The sequence below is a fragment of the Chrysoperla carnea genome, chromosome 1 (assembly GCF_905475395.1).
Source record: "Chrysoperla carnea chromosome 1, inChrCarn1.1, whole genome shotgun sequence".
Classification (NCBI taxonomy): domain Eukaryota; kingdom Metazoa; phylum Arthropoda; class Insecta; order Neuroptera; family Chrysopidae; genus Chrysoperla; species Chrysoperla carnea.
In genome coordinates this window covers 23,099,229-23,113,485 of record NC_058337.1, presented here as the reverse complement: position 1 = coordinate 23,113,485, position 14,257 = coordinate 23,099,229, and the positions used below count along the sequence as shown (strand labels likewise).

The following is a 14,257-nucleotide window of genomic DNA, read 5'->3' as shown; positions in this document are numbered from 1 at the left end:
ATTTAATTAATGAGTAAGAGGAATATATCGCGAGTGCCTATGTTAGATATAAGTGAAAGGTTTGCAGGTAAGAGAGAGAACAGCAGACGAGATACCGTATTTCTACGGTACACTCACAGTGAGGACACTCTCACTGTTCTGTCGCCTACTCTATTCTTATAATACCTCTATGTTTTCGACAGATTTTGGTGTCAAAATCTGTTCAAGAAAATCTACCTATTAACGTGAATTAATAAGGCTGAGTTCTTCTGTAGAGAGTGTGAATCACTAAGCATTTTATATTCAAAATTAACATGATAATGTACTATAACATACTGATAAACCGTAGACGCAGCTGGTCTTCATTCTTCAGTCAGCAAATAGACTAAATACTTTGACTTTATTCACTTTTTCTACTAAACCAATATCCACAAAGTAAAAAAATTCCACTCATATTGTCTGGTTTTTTAAAAAATTTGCCCGCGTACAAACATGTGGTTTGGAAAAAAGAATTGTTACAAGTTTTAAAACGTCATAAAAATACATAAATCTTTATTTAAAAAAATATATATCAGATAAAACAAAAACATATAACTTTATTTGATTTTTTTATAAATGATGTATTTTAGCTTTGTGTCCCTTCAAATGATGCTTTCTTCTAAAACATTTTCCACAAACATCACATGCGTGAGGTCGCTCATTATTGTGAATTAACATATGCCGTTTTAAGGCAATTGAGCTAGAAAATAATTTCGAACATACTTCACATGTGTGCATCTTTGCTTCCCCCGTATGTCGTTTTAAATGTTGATGCATAAAACTGGATGTTTTAAATGTACTATTACAGCCAGGAAATGAACAACTATACGGGCGATCGCCAGTATGAGTACGATGATGAATATAAAGATCACCAGAGCGTTTACAACAGTATCCACACCAAGTACAAACATATGGTTTAGCGTCGCTGTGAACACGTTCATGACCTTTCAAAATATGTTTTGTACGAAAACTTTGTTTGCATATTGAGCAAGAGAAAGGTTTTAAACCGTCATGTATAAGCATATGGGAATCTAAAACTGATTTTCCCGGGAAGAGTTTCCCACAGATTGTACATAAAACTGATTTTGCATGTTCCATTTGATGGGATTCGTATTCAGTTACGTTTTGGAATGATTTTGAACAGCTTGAACACGAATGTAGATCTTCTATGTGGACTGCTATGTGATTTTTCATCTCAGCACGTGTTGGTAACATTTTTTCACAAAGTAAACACGTATATTCTAATCGATTTACTTGCTTATGTGCCTTTACATGTAATCGAAGTTTACGATTAGAAATAAAACTTAACCAACATATATTACAAATAAGGGGACCAATTCCATGATTTTTTAAATGTGTTTTGACTGATTGTTCTTCAATTGTCTCATACGAACATATTCTACAAATAAATGTTGATTTATCTGACTTATGACCATTAAAATGAGTCTCTAAATCGAATATTTTCGTAAAAGTTGTATTACAATGACTGCATGTCAATACTTTATCGCCTGAGTTGACTTCGTCCGGATAGTATGCAGCTACTCCGATATGATTTCTATAATGGAATAATAGTTTACTGTGATCTGTAAATACAGAGTCACATATATCACACGTGTAAATTTGATCTTCGTTAATATCTGTTTCTATTGAATGTATTTGAGCTAGATGTTGCTTTAAGATGGTTATATCTGAAAAGTCCTCAGAACAAAGTCCACAATGCATAGGTCGATTTTGGCATATGTTCGTGTGTGATTTTAATTTGTTTTCAGTTCTGAATTGCTTAAAACAAAATGAACATGATAAATTTCTATTTTCCCTTCCAATTTTTTCTTTTTTTGTAATTCCTTTTTTCCTCAAACTACTTTTTTTATCATCCGTTTGTTTTTCTTTTGAATTTGTAATTTTTGATAAACTGTTTCTATCTTTTTCGACTTTTGAATTAATTGTATTATTTTCTAAATCGATAACTTCAAGTTTACCATCTTGTATCCCATTTATCTCTTCCTTAATGTCAATATCAAAATGGTCTAAGGATAAAGAATCATTAAAATCTTCTTGCTCTGAGATATCACTTTTCTTGTTATCTTTGAGTAAATTGATTAAATCTCTAAGTTTACGATCAGTTTTCTCACATCGTTGTTTAAAATTATATGAAGTCCCTAAATAATTGACACATTGCATACAAATAGCTTCTGGTAATCCGTCACCAGATTTTATCTGTAAAGTATAATATTTTATGCTACATGTCCCGACAATTTGACATAAGGCTATTGACTAATTGACATTCTCGAAATGCATACATATACTTATTATCATTTCGGCCCTTAGATTCCTCGGTCGACCATTTATTGTACATACTGACGCTGAGTTTGAGCGTCAAATTAGGTTACGTGGTCAGTTTAGGCCGTTCTACCATCTGGAAAAAAAACAGCGTCGCATCCTACAAAGCTAAAGTATGTTTAGATTTTTATACTCTGGATTGATTTTAACAGTACTGGGTAAATAAATTTATATACTATCGAATAGATAAAACAATTTAAAATATTGTATACAATTTTAATTTAAAAAATGAAAATCTCTGAAGTTATTTTATGAATAATTTTTTTGGCACTGATAAACCCACAATTGACAATCATATTCACCTTTTATTTATGATTACCATGTGCTTTATTAAAAATGAGGCTAGGGAATTTCGGTTAGTATATATATCTCGAGATATCGACTTTCGATTTTAATAAACTTTTTTGTCGCTCATTTTTACAATTTAACGCTAGAGATAAATCTTCTGTTTTCAGCTATGCACCATCGCGAGATTACATATTAAGATGTTAATAGTATGTTATACTATAAGGGCGGAAAGTTTGAGATTCCTGAAGTTTGAGCCATGATGCCATCGCCTCGAGTATCATATCGGCAGTGTCGGATTCTCAAGCTTTCTGTCCGTGTGATGTATACTATTTTTCTTTACTTTCGGTCGTGGATAAAGAAAATGCAATTTTCTCGATATTCTTAAATTACAAAGACATTAAAAAATTTTTGGACATTCCACAATTTCGGGCCACTTCTGACATCTAGTGTCAAAATGAAAACAAATATATGTATGCATTTTTAGAACGTCAGTTTACATGTATTAAGTTTATTATTTTTTTTTTTTTTTGTTGGAACAAACCTAAACATTGCTATCTCAGTGCAATCGCAGTTAAATGATTGAACTTACTTTAAGCGAAGTACATCCCATTATCATTTCTACAAATTGTATATGTACTCCAATTTCATTTAAAGGAGTTAAATCATATATTGAAAATAATTCTGATCCCGATTCCATACACAATCGGCATAACTTTTGTAAATCATTCACTGAATCAAATCCAAATTCCATTTTTATTCAATTGAAAATTATACACGATTAACTTAATCACATCTTTATAAAGGCAGTTTCACATGTCTCATATGACGTACATTCTCTTATCTTCGAGGTCACATATCAATAATACATTGACAATTTAATATTATTTTTTATTTTTGTATTATAATATGTATTATATTGTAACTCTGCAATGGATTCTAGGCAGGAAGAGCTTACAAAAACTCTCCTTTTTTTCGTTTACAAATATAGAGGTGTTTGTGAAATGTTGTTGGTTCAGTAATAGACTTCAAATTTAATTCATATTATACTTTTGCTACTATTAAGGTTGTTTAAGTAGGGAAACTAAATGTAACTTGAATGAGGGACGCTCAAATAAATAAAAAACTTTTATATTGACTTTTAATCTACCTATTACAATACACTGCTATTTTTCTCATGGGTGTTATTTAGGGTTCTTACTTTCAGGATTTGTTGGATCCCAGGGTTAAAGTTCTCAAAGGAATTTTTGAAGATTGCTTTACTTTAATGATTTTAAATTCTCAGGGTTGTAAGAAATTTGATGGACGCAATAATACCCCAATAATAATGTTTCGGCAATTCGATACTGCTAAAGGCCTTAACAACTCAGTTCTTCCTTTAACTCAATTTAAGATGCAGTTTTAAATACTGTATACTGCGAAAAATAATATATCGCCGTAAAAAAAGAGTATGCGAGCTGGGAAGTTGACACCCACAAAATGGATTTCATTGATACTCAACTCACATACAAATTTTCAATTCTCTAGCTCAATTTGAAGAAGCTGTGATTAAAAACATAGATAGAAGTGGTTTTTTCTTAATGAATCCCACTTCAAATTGCTGAAATCGACCACCGCTATTATAATATTTCTCTATTTAGAGTACAACCATGTATACCGATTTTAAGCTAATTTAAACTAAAAGAGCCCACTGAAGAAGCCCAAATGTAGCCGGAAAATAATAGATTATAGAAATATGTCAGACTAGTCTCAAAACCTCATAGTATATTTTAAGGGTAAAACACCTCTGCCTCTCTCGTTGACTTTTGACATAGATTACAGTGCATATATCCAGGGAAGGACCTACTTAAGAGCTTGATTGGTTGTAGCCCGGGGCCTCTGGATACATAAGGCCCCCCAGTCTCCATTGAAAAAGCCTCTAGCAAAAAAAATAAAATTTAAAAAAAAATCTATCAAAGGTTGGTAAACTGATCTCTTTGAGAACGATATTGATGTTGGTGTAAAGAAAGAAACTTGCTGATGTTTTCTTAAATTGCTATATCATCTGAAAGATTTTTTTAATGTTGCCAGTTATTAAATACGAAGCGGAGCGCTCTTTCTCCAGGATGTCGTATATAGAAAAAAATGTAGGAAAACTATACTGAACCATCGACTAAATCATTTACCAGCTCTTTCCATAAATTGCGATTTAACAAAGAAGTTACAATGCCAAATGTGATGAGTAAATAAAGAAATTTGCAGCACAAAAATGCAGAAAGATAGCTTTATAGTTTATATCTCATCAGTCATGGTAGGGACAATAAAATCGATGCCAGCACTTCCACTGAAATATTTTGACGTTAAAGGAGGCTGTTATGAATAATTTGCAATTCTTTACATGTTAATGTTATAGAAAATGCCAAATTAAAATTATTGAAAAACACTAATTAATTAAACTTAATGCATTAAAAATTGTGAAAATAAGAAATAATATTATTTTTCAAATGTAAATTATCATAATTATTTATTTAAATTTGTGAGACAATAATATTAAATTTTCAATGTTAGTCATAAATGCAATCCATATACTTATATATGCATCCATACAATTTTATAATTAAAAGTAGTGTATCGTTACCATGGAAACGCCTACAAAAAAACTCACGCACCTTGCGAATAAATTTATTTTACAATAATGTCGTATAGTTCTTGTTTGTATATACAAACACTCAGTCATATTATATATATAAAATATTTTAATGTCCTATTTTTTTCCTATACCGTATAACAAGAACCTGCCCCATAAATTCACGATTTGTCCCTACATAGATCTGTATTCACGTGGATAATTTGACTAATAAAAGATAATAAATTATGAAAATAAATTATTTATTTAAAAAAAAATCCATATCAACAATGATTAAAAATCAATAATTTACTATTCATTCTATATTCATTCAGGATGAACTCTGGCTTTATGAATATTTAAATGATTTCTACGTCTAAAGCTTTTATTACAAATATCACATTTATGAGGTCTTTGATTCGTATGTATAAATTTATGCTGTTTGAAGGATCTCTTTGCAATTGTTTTATTACATACTTCACATGTAAACATTTCTTCACTACCTGTATGAGATCTCGCATGTTGATGCTGTAAACTAGATGTTTTAAATTTCATACTACAACCAGGAAATGTACAACTATAGGGTCGATCACCAGTATGGACGCGTAAATGCATTTGTAAATCAGCCAATCGTCTAGATGAATATTCACATACTTCACAAGCGAACGGTTTTATATCACTATGTGTTAATTGGTGATTTATTAAAATTGATTTAGTACGAAAACTTTTCTCACATATATTACATGAAAATGGTTTTATGCCATCATGCAAAAGCATATGAGACTCTAAAAAATGTTTATTCGTAAATAATTTACCACAAACTGTACATAATGCTGGTTTATTAACATGTTCTTTTACATGAGCTTCATAATCAGTGAGATTTTTGAATGATTTTAAACATTTTTTACATGTTTTGATATCTTTTGCATGAATTATGATATGTTGTCGTATTGCCTCTCGTGTTGAAAAATTTCCATCACATATGTGACACAAATAATTCAATTTATTAATAAATTTATGTGTTTTTACGTGCGAACGAAATTTTCGATCTGACACAAAGGTTAATAAACATAAATTGCAAACGAGGTGATTAACTCCATGAGATTTACCCAAATGTGTTTTAACAGATTCATTATCAGTATTTTTAAAATCACACAACTGACATGAAAATATAGTTTGATCGTCTTTATGAATTTGGATATGATTTTCTAAATCGGTAACATTTGCAAAATGTACATTGCAATAATAGCAAATTAATGAATGGTCGTCGCTTTCATTGCGATAGTAGGTTGCCATATCGATATGGTTTTGATAATGATACAAAAATTTATCTTGATCGAAAAACATAGCATCACATATATCACATGTATGAATATTGCTAATATCTTCATCATTTATCTCGATTGAATGTATATTTTTTAGGTGAGACTTCAGTAGCGTTGTACTTGAGAAATACTTCGAACAAACACCACAATTAATATTTTTTGCTTGACATACACTTAAGTGTAGCTTTAAATTTATACCCGTATTGAATTGTTTAAAACAAAACAAACATTTTAAATCTTTTGGTATTAGTTGAATATTTTTTCTCTTCCTCTTTTTTCTCACAATTTTTTTATCAAAATGAGTATCTTCATAAAACTTTTCAGTTTTTGTAATTTCCACGTTTTCGTTTGATCCTAAACTTTCCAAAATATTAATTTCATTCTTAATATTATTTTTATTATCGATAGCTGAAATTGTTTTTGATTCGTGTATTTCATTTACGGTTAGTTCATCATCTTTTTTATTTTCATTAAAGAATGAGACAAGTTCTTTTAACTTTTTGTCAGATCTCTCACAACGTTGTTTAAAACTAAATGTAGTACTCAAATAATTTATACATTCCATACATATGGATTCTGGTAAACCGTCGCCGGATTCAATCTGGGATAGGAAAAAATTTAATTGTATCTTGGGATTAACAGTTTAGACGAAAGAATTTTTATGTACCTCAACCTATCGGGTCAATTTTCAAAATCTACATCTATCTTCTTGCCGCTAGAAAGTTTGGTCATTGCATTGCGCCAAAAAAGCTCATTCTTATAAAATGTGATTTTTGAAAATTTCAAAACCTTGAAAATATGTAACAAAATGGTCCAGGGGGGTTTTCGGTTTCGCTGATCACTATTCTGAAGTCAGAATTTCGATATACTCGGGGTGAATTACCCCTGCTGGGGTAATTCACCCCGCTGGTCCAAATTGAATATTTACCGAAACCCCCGAGTATACTTTTTTGGCCCATTTTGTCGAATATTTACATAATCCTGTTGTATTGGACCAGGGGGATCGAATAACCCCAGAAGAGGGGAGTACATCTTCTTTCTAACTTCGGAATCGTGATCAGTGACCTCAAAAACCCCCGAGTATACTTTTTTGATCCATTTTGTTGAATATTTACAGAATATTGCAATTTTGGGTCAGCGAGGTAAATTACCCCAAGAGGGGGAGATTATACCGAAATTCTGATTTCGGAATAGTGTTCACAGATTCTAAAACCCCCGAGTATAAGTTTCTGGTCCATATTTTCAAGGTTTTAAAATTTTCAAAAATCACCTCCTAAATGGATTCTAATAATTGGCCTATTAGACCCATAGCAAAACCAAAACTTTTTAGCGGCAAAAAGTTAGATGTAGATTCCAATATATGGACTGATCATTTAAAAAAAAAAAAAAAACTGACTCGATAGGTTGAGGTACAAAAAAATTCTCTATGAAATGCTAAAATGACACGGCTAGTTGGAACAAGACACATTGTGAACTTTAGTAATTACTTACATTCAGTGAAGTACATTCCATTATCATTTCTAAAAACTGCATATGTACTCCCACTTCATTTAATGGAGTTAAATCGTAAATTGAATATAATTCGGATCCAGTTTCCATACATAACCGACATAATTTTTGTAGATCATTAACTGAATAAAGTTCTATTTCCATTTTAAGTATTACTCAGTATGAACAAATAACGAAAGTATGATGAAAATGGCTACATTCGAACTAACTCAATAATCAGTAAACGATTACTTTGCGTTCAGTAATCGCTGCGATGACAACAGATATGATTTACATATATATTATATTTTTCGAATATATTTTAAATATATTGTTTCAATATATCGGATCGGATGAATAAAAACGTAATTTATAGAGCCATTCAGGAAAAAACCACTTATTACGGTGTTCGTCTGAATGTAGTTGATGAATACTTCATTTTCTAATGGTATATTCACATTATTAAAATGGCTTTCTGTGAAACTTTTTATAACCCACTCATGGTCACAAAAATTCTTAACGAATAGTTTTCGAGCTACGGGCGATCAAATCTACGAATATAATATAGTATTAGTATATGACTAGGAAAAATGCTTTCTGTGAAACTTTTTCAAACCGCCCCCAAATCTTTCTTCGAATTGTTCTGATTAAAAGCTATCACTGCCACAAAATTTTTTAAACGAGTAGTTTTCGAGCTACGGGCTATATAACTACAATGTATGTGTAGATTTGATCACCCGTAGCTCGAAAACGGCTCGTTAAAAATTTTAGTGACCGTGATATAACCATGAAACGTAAAGATATGTTGAAAATTTCGGCTTCGAAAATCGGATCCATTACAATAACTTCCGATAGTGGGAAGTTTAAAAAACAAGCTTTTTATTTAAAATTACCTTGGTACTCGTACATCCTTAATGTTGTATAAAGCAATATTTATAGTCAATCGGAGAAAAAATCGAGTCGTTTGAGCCTGAAGTCATCAAGAAATTTTATTTTAATTTAAATGAAGGCATAAACAATAAATCATTTAAAAGAAATCGTTTTCAGAAAAAAATAACGCACGAAAACAAGAAATGATTTTTGTTATAAGGATGAATTTTTGTCGACTTCGAGTTGAGCCATAGTTATTGAAATACATACCACGATACTCGAAATAACATTTGAAAAAGAATTTCTTAATATACATTTTTATTTCGAGTATCGTGGTATTTATTTCAATAATTATGTTTTTGTTAGTTTTACACACAAACGAATTAAAATTATAAAATAAAATTATGTGAATAAGCTCTTTATAATATATTATAAAATTTTTTTATCAAAGCCCTTTTAGCTATTTTTCAAGTTTGTAAAAAAATAATTAAATTCTCATTAGTAGAATTCAGTTGTAAAACAATTTTAATAGTCTTGAATAATTCGTCAAAATAAAATGTATCGCTTTATATTAATGTTAAATATTTGTTTCCATTTCATAAAAGCAGAAAATAATATCATTGTTTTAAAAAATTCATCCGTGCCAATTTACAATCGAGATGGTAAACTTTTGCTATAAATACGATAATTCAAGTTATTATAAATGTGTTTCATTGTTAGGAAATCAAAGTCCACTTGAGTATGAGATTCCTTGCGGTATTCGACATGGGTATGAAGATAATCGAATAGTAGGTGGCGTTCCAGCTACATATGGTGAATTTCCTTGGCTAGTTTCCTTGCAATTATTTATGGGTAACATGTCTAAACATATATGTGGTGGGGCTATTGTTCATTCAAATTGGATATTAACGGCTGCACACTGCGTAGCCAATGTTCCAAAAAATAGCATACGAATTGTGGCTGGTGATTATAAACTTTATGAATTAGATGGTAAGTTTAATATTATTTTGCCGTTTAAACTAGAATTATATGCAAAGAGCAGATTTTGAAAGAAGTTGAGTATGGATAGTATGAGACCGGAACCCAAAAAACCATGTTAGCAGATTGAAAATTACCGAACATACCCCTACCACATTTTAAGGAGAGTGTAATAGCATCCTTCATCTGTTTGACTCTTTGGTACTAAAGTCGAAATTTTTCTGAGGAATTGGTACAGTATAATGTGGTGATTTGGCAAAATCGAGATATTTCGCTCTCTACATTTTGCAGACTCAAATTGCTACACAATCTTGTTTTTGGTCAATATTTCTGTATGTTTAAAATTTCGTTTTGTGAAACCATTTGAGATCAGGTTTTGATGAATATTACTAATTGCAAATATTTCTTAGGAACGGAACAAGTACGAACAGTAGCACGTGTGATTACTCACAGTTTTGAATTGGCGAATTTTACGCACGATATAGCTTTGTTAAAACTATCAAGACCTTTAGAACTTGACTCAAAATATGTTGCTCCAATTTGTGTACCGAACAATTACGATGAATTTAAAGGTAATAGAAAAGATAAATCTTTGAAAAAATATTAATGTTGATTGTTAATAATAATCTTTTTCAGGGGTTGGAACAATTTCAGGTTGGGGAAAACCAACAGAATTAGGCGCAGTTACAAACATTTTACGCCAAGTAAATATACCTTTTATAGATTCAAAATATTGTCGAGACACATTTGCACGTGAGGGCTTAGAGAGTTTCTTTAACGGATGTCAACTTTGTGCTGGATTACGAAAAGGAGGTCGTGATTCTTGTCAGGTAATTGGATAGTCTTTATTATTGTTTATTTTTTAGAAATAAATTTCACTTCTAGGGTGACTCTGGAGGCCCGTTAATTTGTAAAAATGAAAAAGATGGTCGTTATTATATTTGTGGAATAGTCAGTTGGGGTATTGGATGTGCACGGCCGAAATATCCTGGTGTTTACACAAAAGTTTCCTGTTACAGTGATTGGATCGCAAGGATTATTTACAATAAGAATAATATTTTGGATGGCTATCCAAATTAACTGTTATGAAAAATGTGTATTACTGTATTAGTATTCATCGAGTTTTTATATTTTTGTAATAACTTCCTGAAATCTTTATGTATATTTTTGATCGAAGAAATAATTAAAGCTACCTAAATTAAAATAATGCTTCGATTTATTCAATACCCATTGCATCTTTTATTTATTTTAAGAAATAAGGGGCGAAGGAAAATAAAAATGAAGATGTTAATTAAATTTCTTTGATATAACACTTTTTTGTTAAAAATAAAATCGATCAAATGCAAGTGATACTTGGCAAAAGCAGTGTTTCGTATTCTAAATTGTTCATAAAACATTTTTCATTTTAGGCGAGCGATTTTAATTGCCATTACCGTTAAATCAAACAAAAAAATCGCTCTTCATATGGAATTTTGGATGACACTTCAGAATCTATGCAAATTATTCAATGAATCCGATTATTCTATTTTTGGGTTTTAGAGATAATATCATAGAGTTGCAAAGTCACCACCAAACGGTTTATCGCAGTAGAAAGAGAATAGAGAAGGTAGGCGCATATGATTGTATAGAAACAGACAAAGATAGATCAAATAGACGCGTATGTCTGTCTTCATTTCTTATACGCCTATAATTTCTACTGCGGGCAAGAATAGGGCTTTTAATTTAAAAAAATGATTCTTTTTTGTTTCGAACAGATGTCAATCAAATAAAGACATATCATATATTTTCTATCTTTGTCAAAAAACGTCGTTTGATAAAGGTATATTAAATTTTTTTAGTTGAATAGCTTTTTGAAAACTATCTGAAACAAAATAAAATCGATGAAAAGGCCTATTCACTTATTGCGTTTCCTATGTCTATACAGCTCTATGGTATTATCTAAAATATTGAAATTAAAATCGGCCAAGAAATATGAATGATATATGTATTTTAAACTACTAATTAGACAGTGAGATCCATCATAGACTATGACGTCAGAGTCTACTTCGGTAGAAAAAGTAATGCATATTTCCTATTCCCCGCCAATCATTATCCCTTATTATTGTCGATCTTCCCGGTTTGTGGCATTATCTTATAACTAAGCTGTCGAATGAGGGGAAGGTGTCAAAAACTAACCAATCAAGAAACAATACTTGAATAATAAATAATATATATGTTTTATTTTTATAGTTTATAATATATGACATATTTTTTATTAAATAAAGATATTAATTTGCTTTACTTTGTGGCCAGCACACTCTTAAAAACTATCCTTTTTTAATGATGATAAACCATCTTCTTATTTGTGAAAAGTTGTAAAAACTTATTAAATCCTTATCAATTCAGTATCCAAATCGTTATAAAAAACGTATCACATCTTTTTGTTTTTCTTTTTTTGAATATACACAGTTATTATAGTTTATTTCACATAAATTGAACATTTTAAAAATTTTCGTGTGAAATAAACAGCAAACTTTTATATTTCAAATTTTTTGATCACAGTAACAGTATTTAAAAGTATATAATATGTTATAAATTAATAGCGAGAATTCGCCCACATATAGATAGAATCTTTACTGTAGTTTGTGTATATGAGATTTCATTTGGAAGTATTTTATGATTAAAAAATTTTTGGGCTAAGATAGAGTTTAAAAACAAATAACTTCTATGTAAGGTAATTTAATTTAAGGTCTCCATTGTAGATTGGTCATAGTTGACTTGTCGGCGAACCAATCTGAAATTAAATGGTGACAAATCTAGTTTGGTCAGCCTACGGGTTGGAGTACGGATTGTTCAAATTCATGCTTGATATTTAAATAATACTATTTATCACTTCTTGATTTATGATTTTTTAAAATTTGAACTAATAATACAAATTTTTAAATAAATTGCATGCAATCGATCCTAGCAATCGCTCTTACTCTGGGATTTTGAACTAAAACATACATTTGAAACTATACATTCAAACATCATGCAAACTCGATTTTTGCATTTTTTGTGTAAAAATTGCCTAATGAATTCAGAATTTGATAAAATTCGGTACAGAGAGTAATTCTGACCCAAGAAATTCATAAAAAGGTCTCATTTGACGACTGATCGAGTATTTAATGTGATATTCTGTATGGAGCTGTAGACTATTTTTAAGGGCACAAATAGATCATAGTTAGATAGATTTAAAGGCTTTGTTTACACGATACCTTTAAGTAGGAGTTAAAAAACTAGTTTATTAACTTCTTTAACTTTTCTTTTTTAACTTTATTAACAAATCTAGTTCAAGAGATAACGTGTTACCTATGTAGATTTTGTTACTTAGTTAAAATTATGTAAACCTTATTCTGATTTTAATAAAATAAATCTTTTGAAATTGTCGGCAGGATCTTGAAAACTACTCGTCTAGTTGGCAAATGAAATGGATTTTTATGTTATTCTTCGATCTTCTTTATCCTACATATTCCAAAAACATAGATTACCAAAAGTTTGAATTTCATGTCATGTTTTTCAGCGTGCTGATAAAATCCCAAAAATTAGACATGGATAAAATCGAAATAAACATAAAAAGTTTCTTTGTGATTTGAATAAAAACAATTATCTAAAGTAATTAAAATTAAGATTTTCTTTGAATACTTCCTTCGTTTTGTTAAATTATTGCCCGCATATAAGAAACCCTTACAGTAAATATTCTTGTATACTTTCAAATAACTAAATTGGTCTTAAATTTTTTTATACAATAACCAGTTTCAAATCTTCACCGTACAAAATAATAAAAATATATAACTAAAAATAAATATTAAAATATATAATTTGTTTTTTTATTAGACTTAAAATATAATTTTGAAAGATTCAAGAAAAATATGATCAAAATTTTTGAAATCAATAATTTTCTATACAACGAAGTACAAGAATATTCATTAAATTTTTTTTATATACATTTAATATTGTCTATTTCATGTAAATTGAACTTTAATTCACATGAAATATTAATTTCTTTTTATATATAATATTTTTTAAATATAATTTTTTATTAATTTTCTTTTTGTTCAAAATAAACAAACTAATTTTGTAATTTTAATTAAATTAATTAATTATCATCAGTCGAAATTAAATTTGTGTTAATAGGACGACTATTGAGTTTATTCTTTGGCATTAATTATGTCAGTCATACAGTGGTTTTCAAAATTTTTTTTAATGTGAAACACACTGTATAAAATACATCCGAAAAAGCAATTACTTGTTATGTTAATATTATAATTAATAATATTAAATATTTGAGCAAACAATTATTTTTAAGCAGTTAATAGTAAATTTATTG

The 14,257-nt window shown here is 29.6% G+C and overlaps 3 protein-coding genes across 3 annotated transcripts; 1 reads left to right on the top strand and 2 right to left on the bottom strand.

The window, feature by feature from the left end:
• Window positions 1-588: 588 nt before the first annotated feature.
• Window positions 589-3,428, bottom strand: LOC123295163 (gastrula zinc finger protein XlCGF26.1-like). The gene is made up of 2 exons (XM_044876438.1): window positions 3,236-3,428; window positions 589-2,235 (listed from the first exon to the last, which is right to left on the bottom strand). The coding sequence occupies exons 1-2, from the start codon at window positions 3,395-3,397 to the stop codon at window positions 589-591; spliced, it is 1,809 nt and encodes a 602-aa protein (XP_044732373.1). The 5' UTR covers window positions 3,398-3,428.
• Window positions 3,429-5,575: 2,147 nt separating this feature from the next.
• Window positions 5,576-8,226, bottom strand: LOC123295072 (zinc finger protein 658B-like). The gene is made up of 3 exons (XM_044876319.1): window positions 8,065-8,226; window positions 7,016-7,174; window positions 5,576-6,757 (listed from the first exon to the last, which is right to left on the bottom strand). Exons 1-3 carry the CDS (start codon window positions 8,224-8,226, stop codon window positions 5,576-5,578), a joined length of 1,503 nt encoding a protein of 500 aa, XP_044732254.1.
• Window positions 8,227-9,487: 1,261 nt separating this feature from the next.
• On the top strand, window positions 9,488-10,989 carry LOC123294981 (trypsin-1-like). The gene is made up of 5 exons (XM_044876210.1): window positions 9,488-9,593; window positions 9,652-9,921; window positions 10,320-10,481; window positions 10,546-10,739; window positions 10,795-10,989. Exons 1-5 carry the CDS (start codon window positions 9,488-9,490, stop codon window positions 10,987-10,989), a joined length of 927 nt encoding a protein of 308 aa, XP_044732145.1.
• The last annotated feature ends 3,268 nt before the right edge of the window (window positions 10,990-14,257 follow it).

Coding starts and splice junctions, on each gene's coding strand:
- LOC123295163 (XM_044876438.1), bottom strand. CDS start 3,397: ATGGAATTTGGATTTGATTCAGTGAATGATTTACAAAAGTTATGCCGA. Junction 2,236..3,235: donor TGGGATGTACTTCGCTTAAA/GTAAGTTCAATC, acceptor TATACTTTACAG/ATAAAATCTGGTGACGGATT.
- LOC123295072 (XM_044876319.1), bottom strand. CDS start 8,226: ATGGAAATAGAACTTTATTCAGTTAATGATCTACAAAAATTATGTCGG. Junction 7,175..8,064: donor TGGAATGTACTTCACTGAAT/GTAAGTAATTAC, acceptor TTCCTATCCCAG/ATTGAATCCGGCGACGGTTT. Junction 6,758..7,015: donor AAAAAGATGATGAACTAACC/GTAAATGAAATA, acceptor ATAAATTTAAAG/CTACACTTAAGTGTATGTCA.
- LOC123294981 (XM_044876210.1), top strand. CDS start 9,488: ATGTATCGCTTTATATTAATGTTAAATATTTGTTTCCATTTCATAAAA. Junction 10,482..10,545: donor CAATTACGATGAATTTAAAG/GTAATAGAAAAG, acceptor AATCTTTTTCAG/GGGTTGGAACAATTTCAGGT. Junction 10,740..10,794: donor GAGGTCGTGATTCTTGTCAG/GTAATTGGATAG, acceptor TTTCACTTCTAG/GGTGACTCTGGAGGCCCGTT.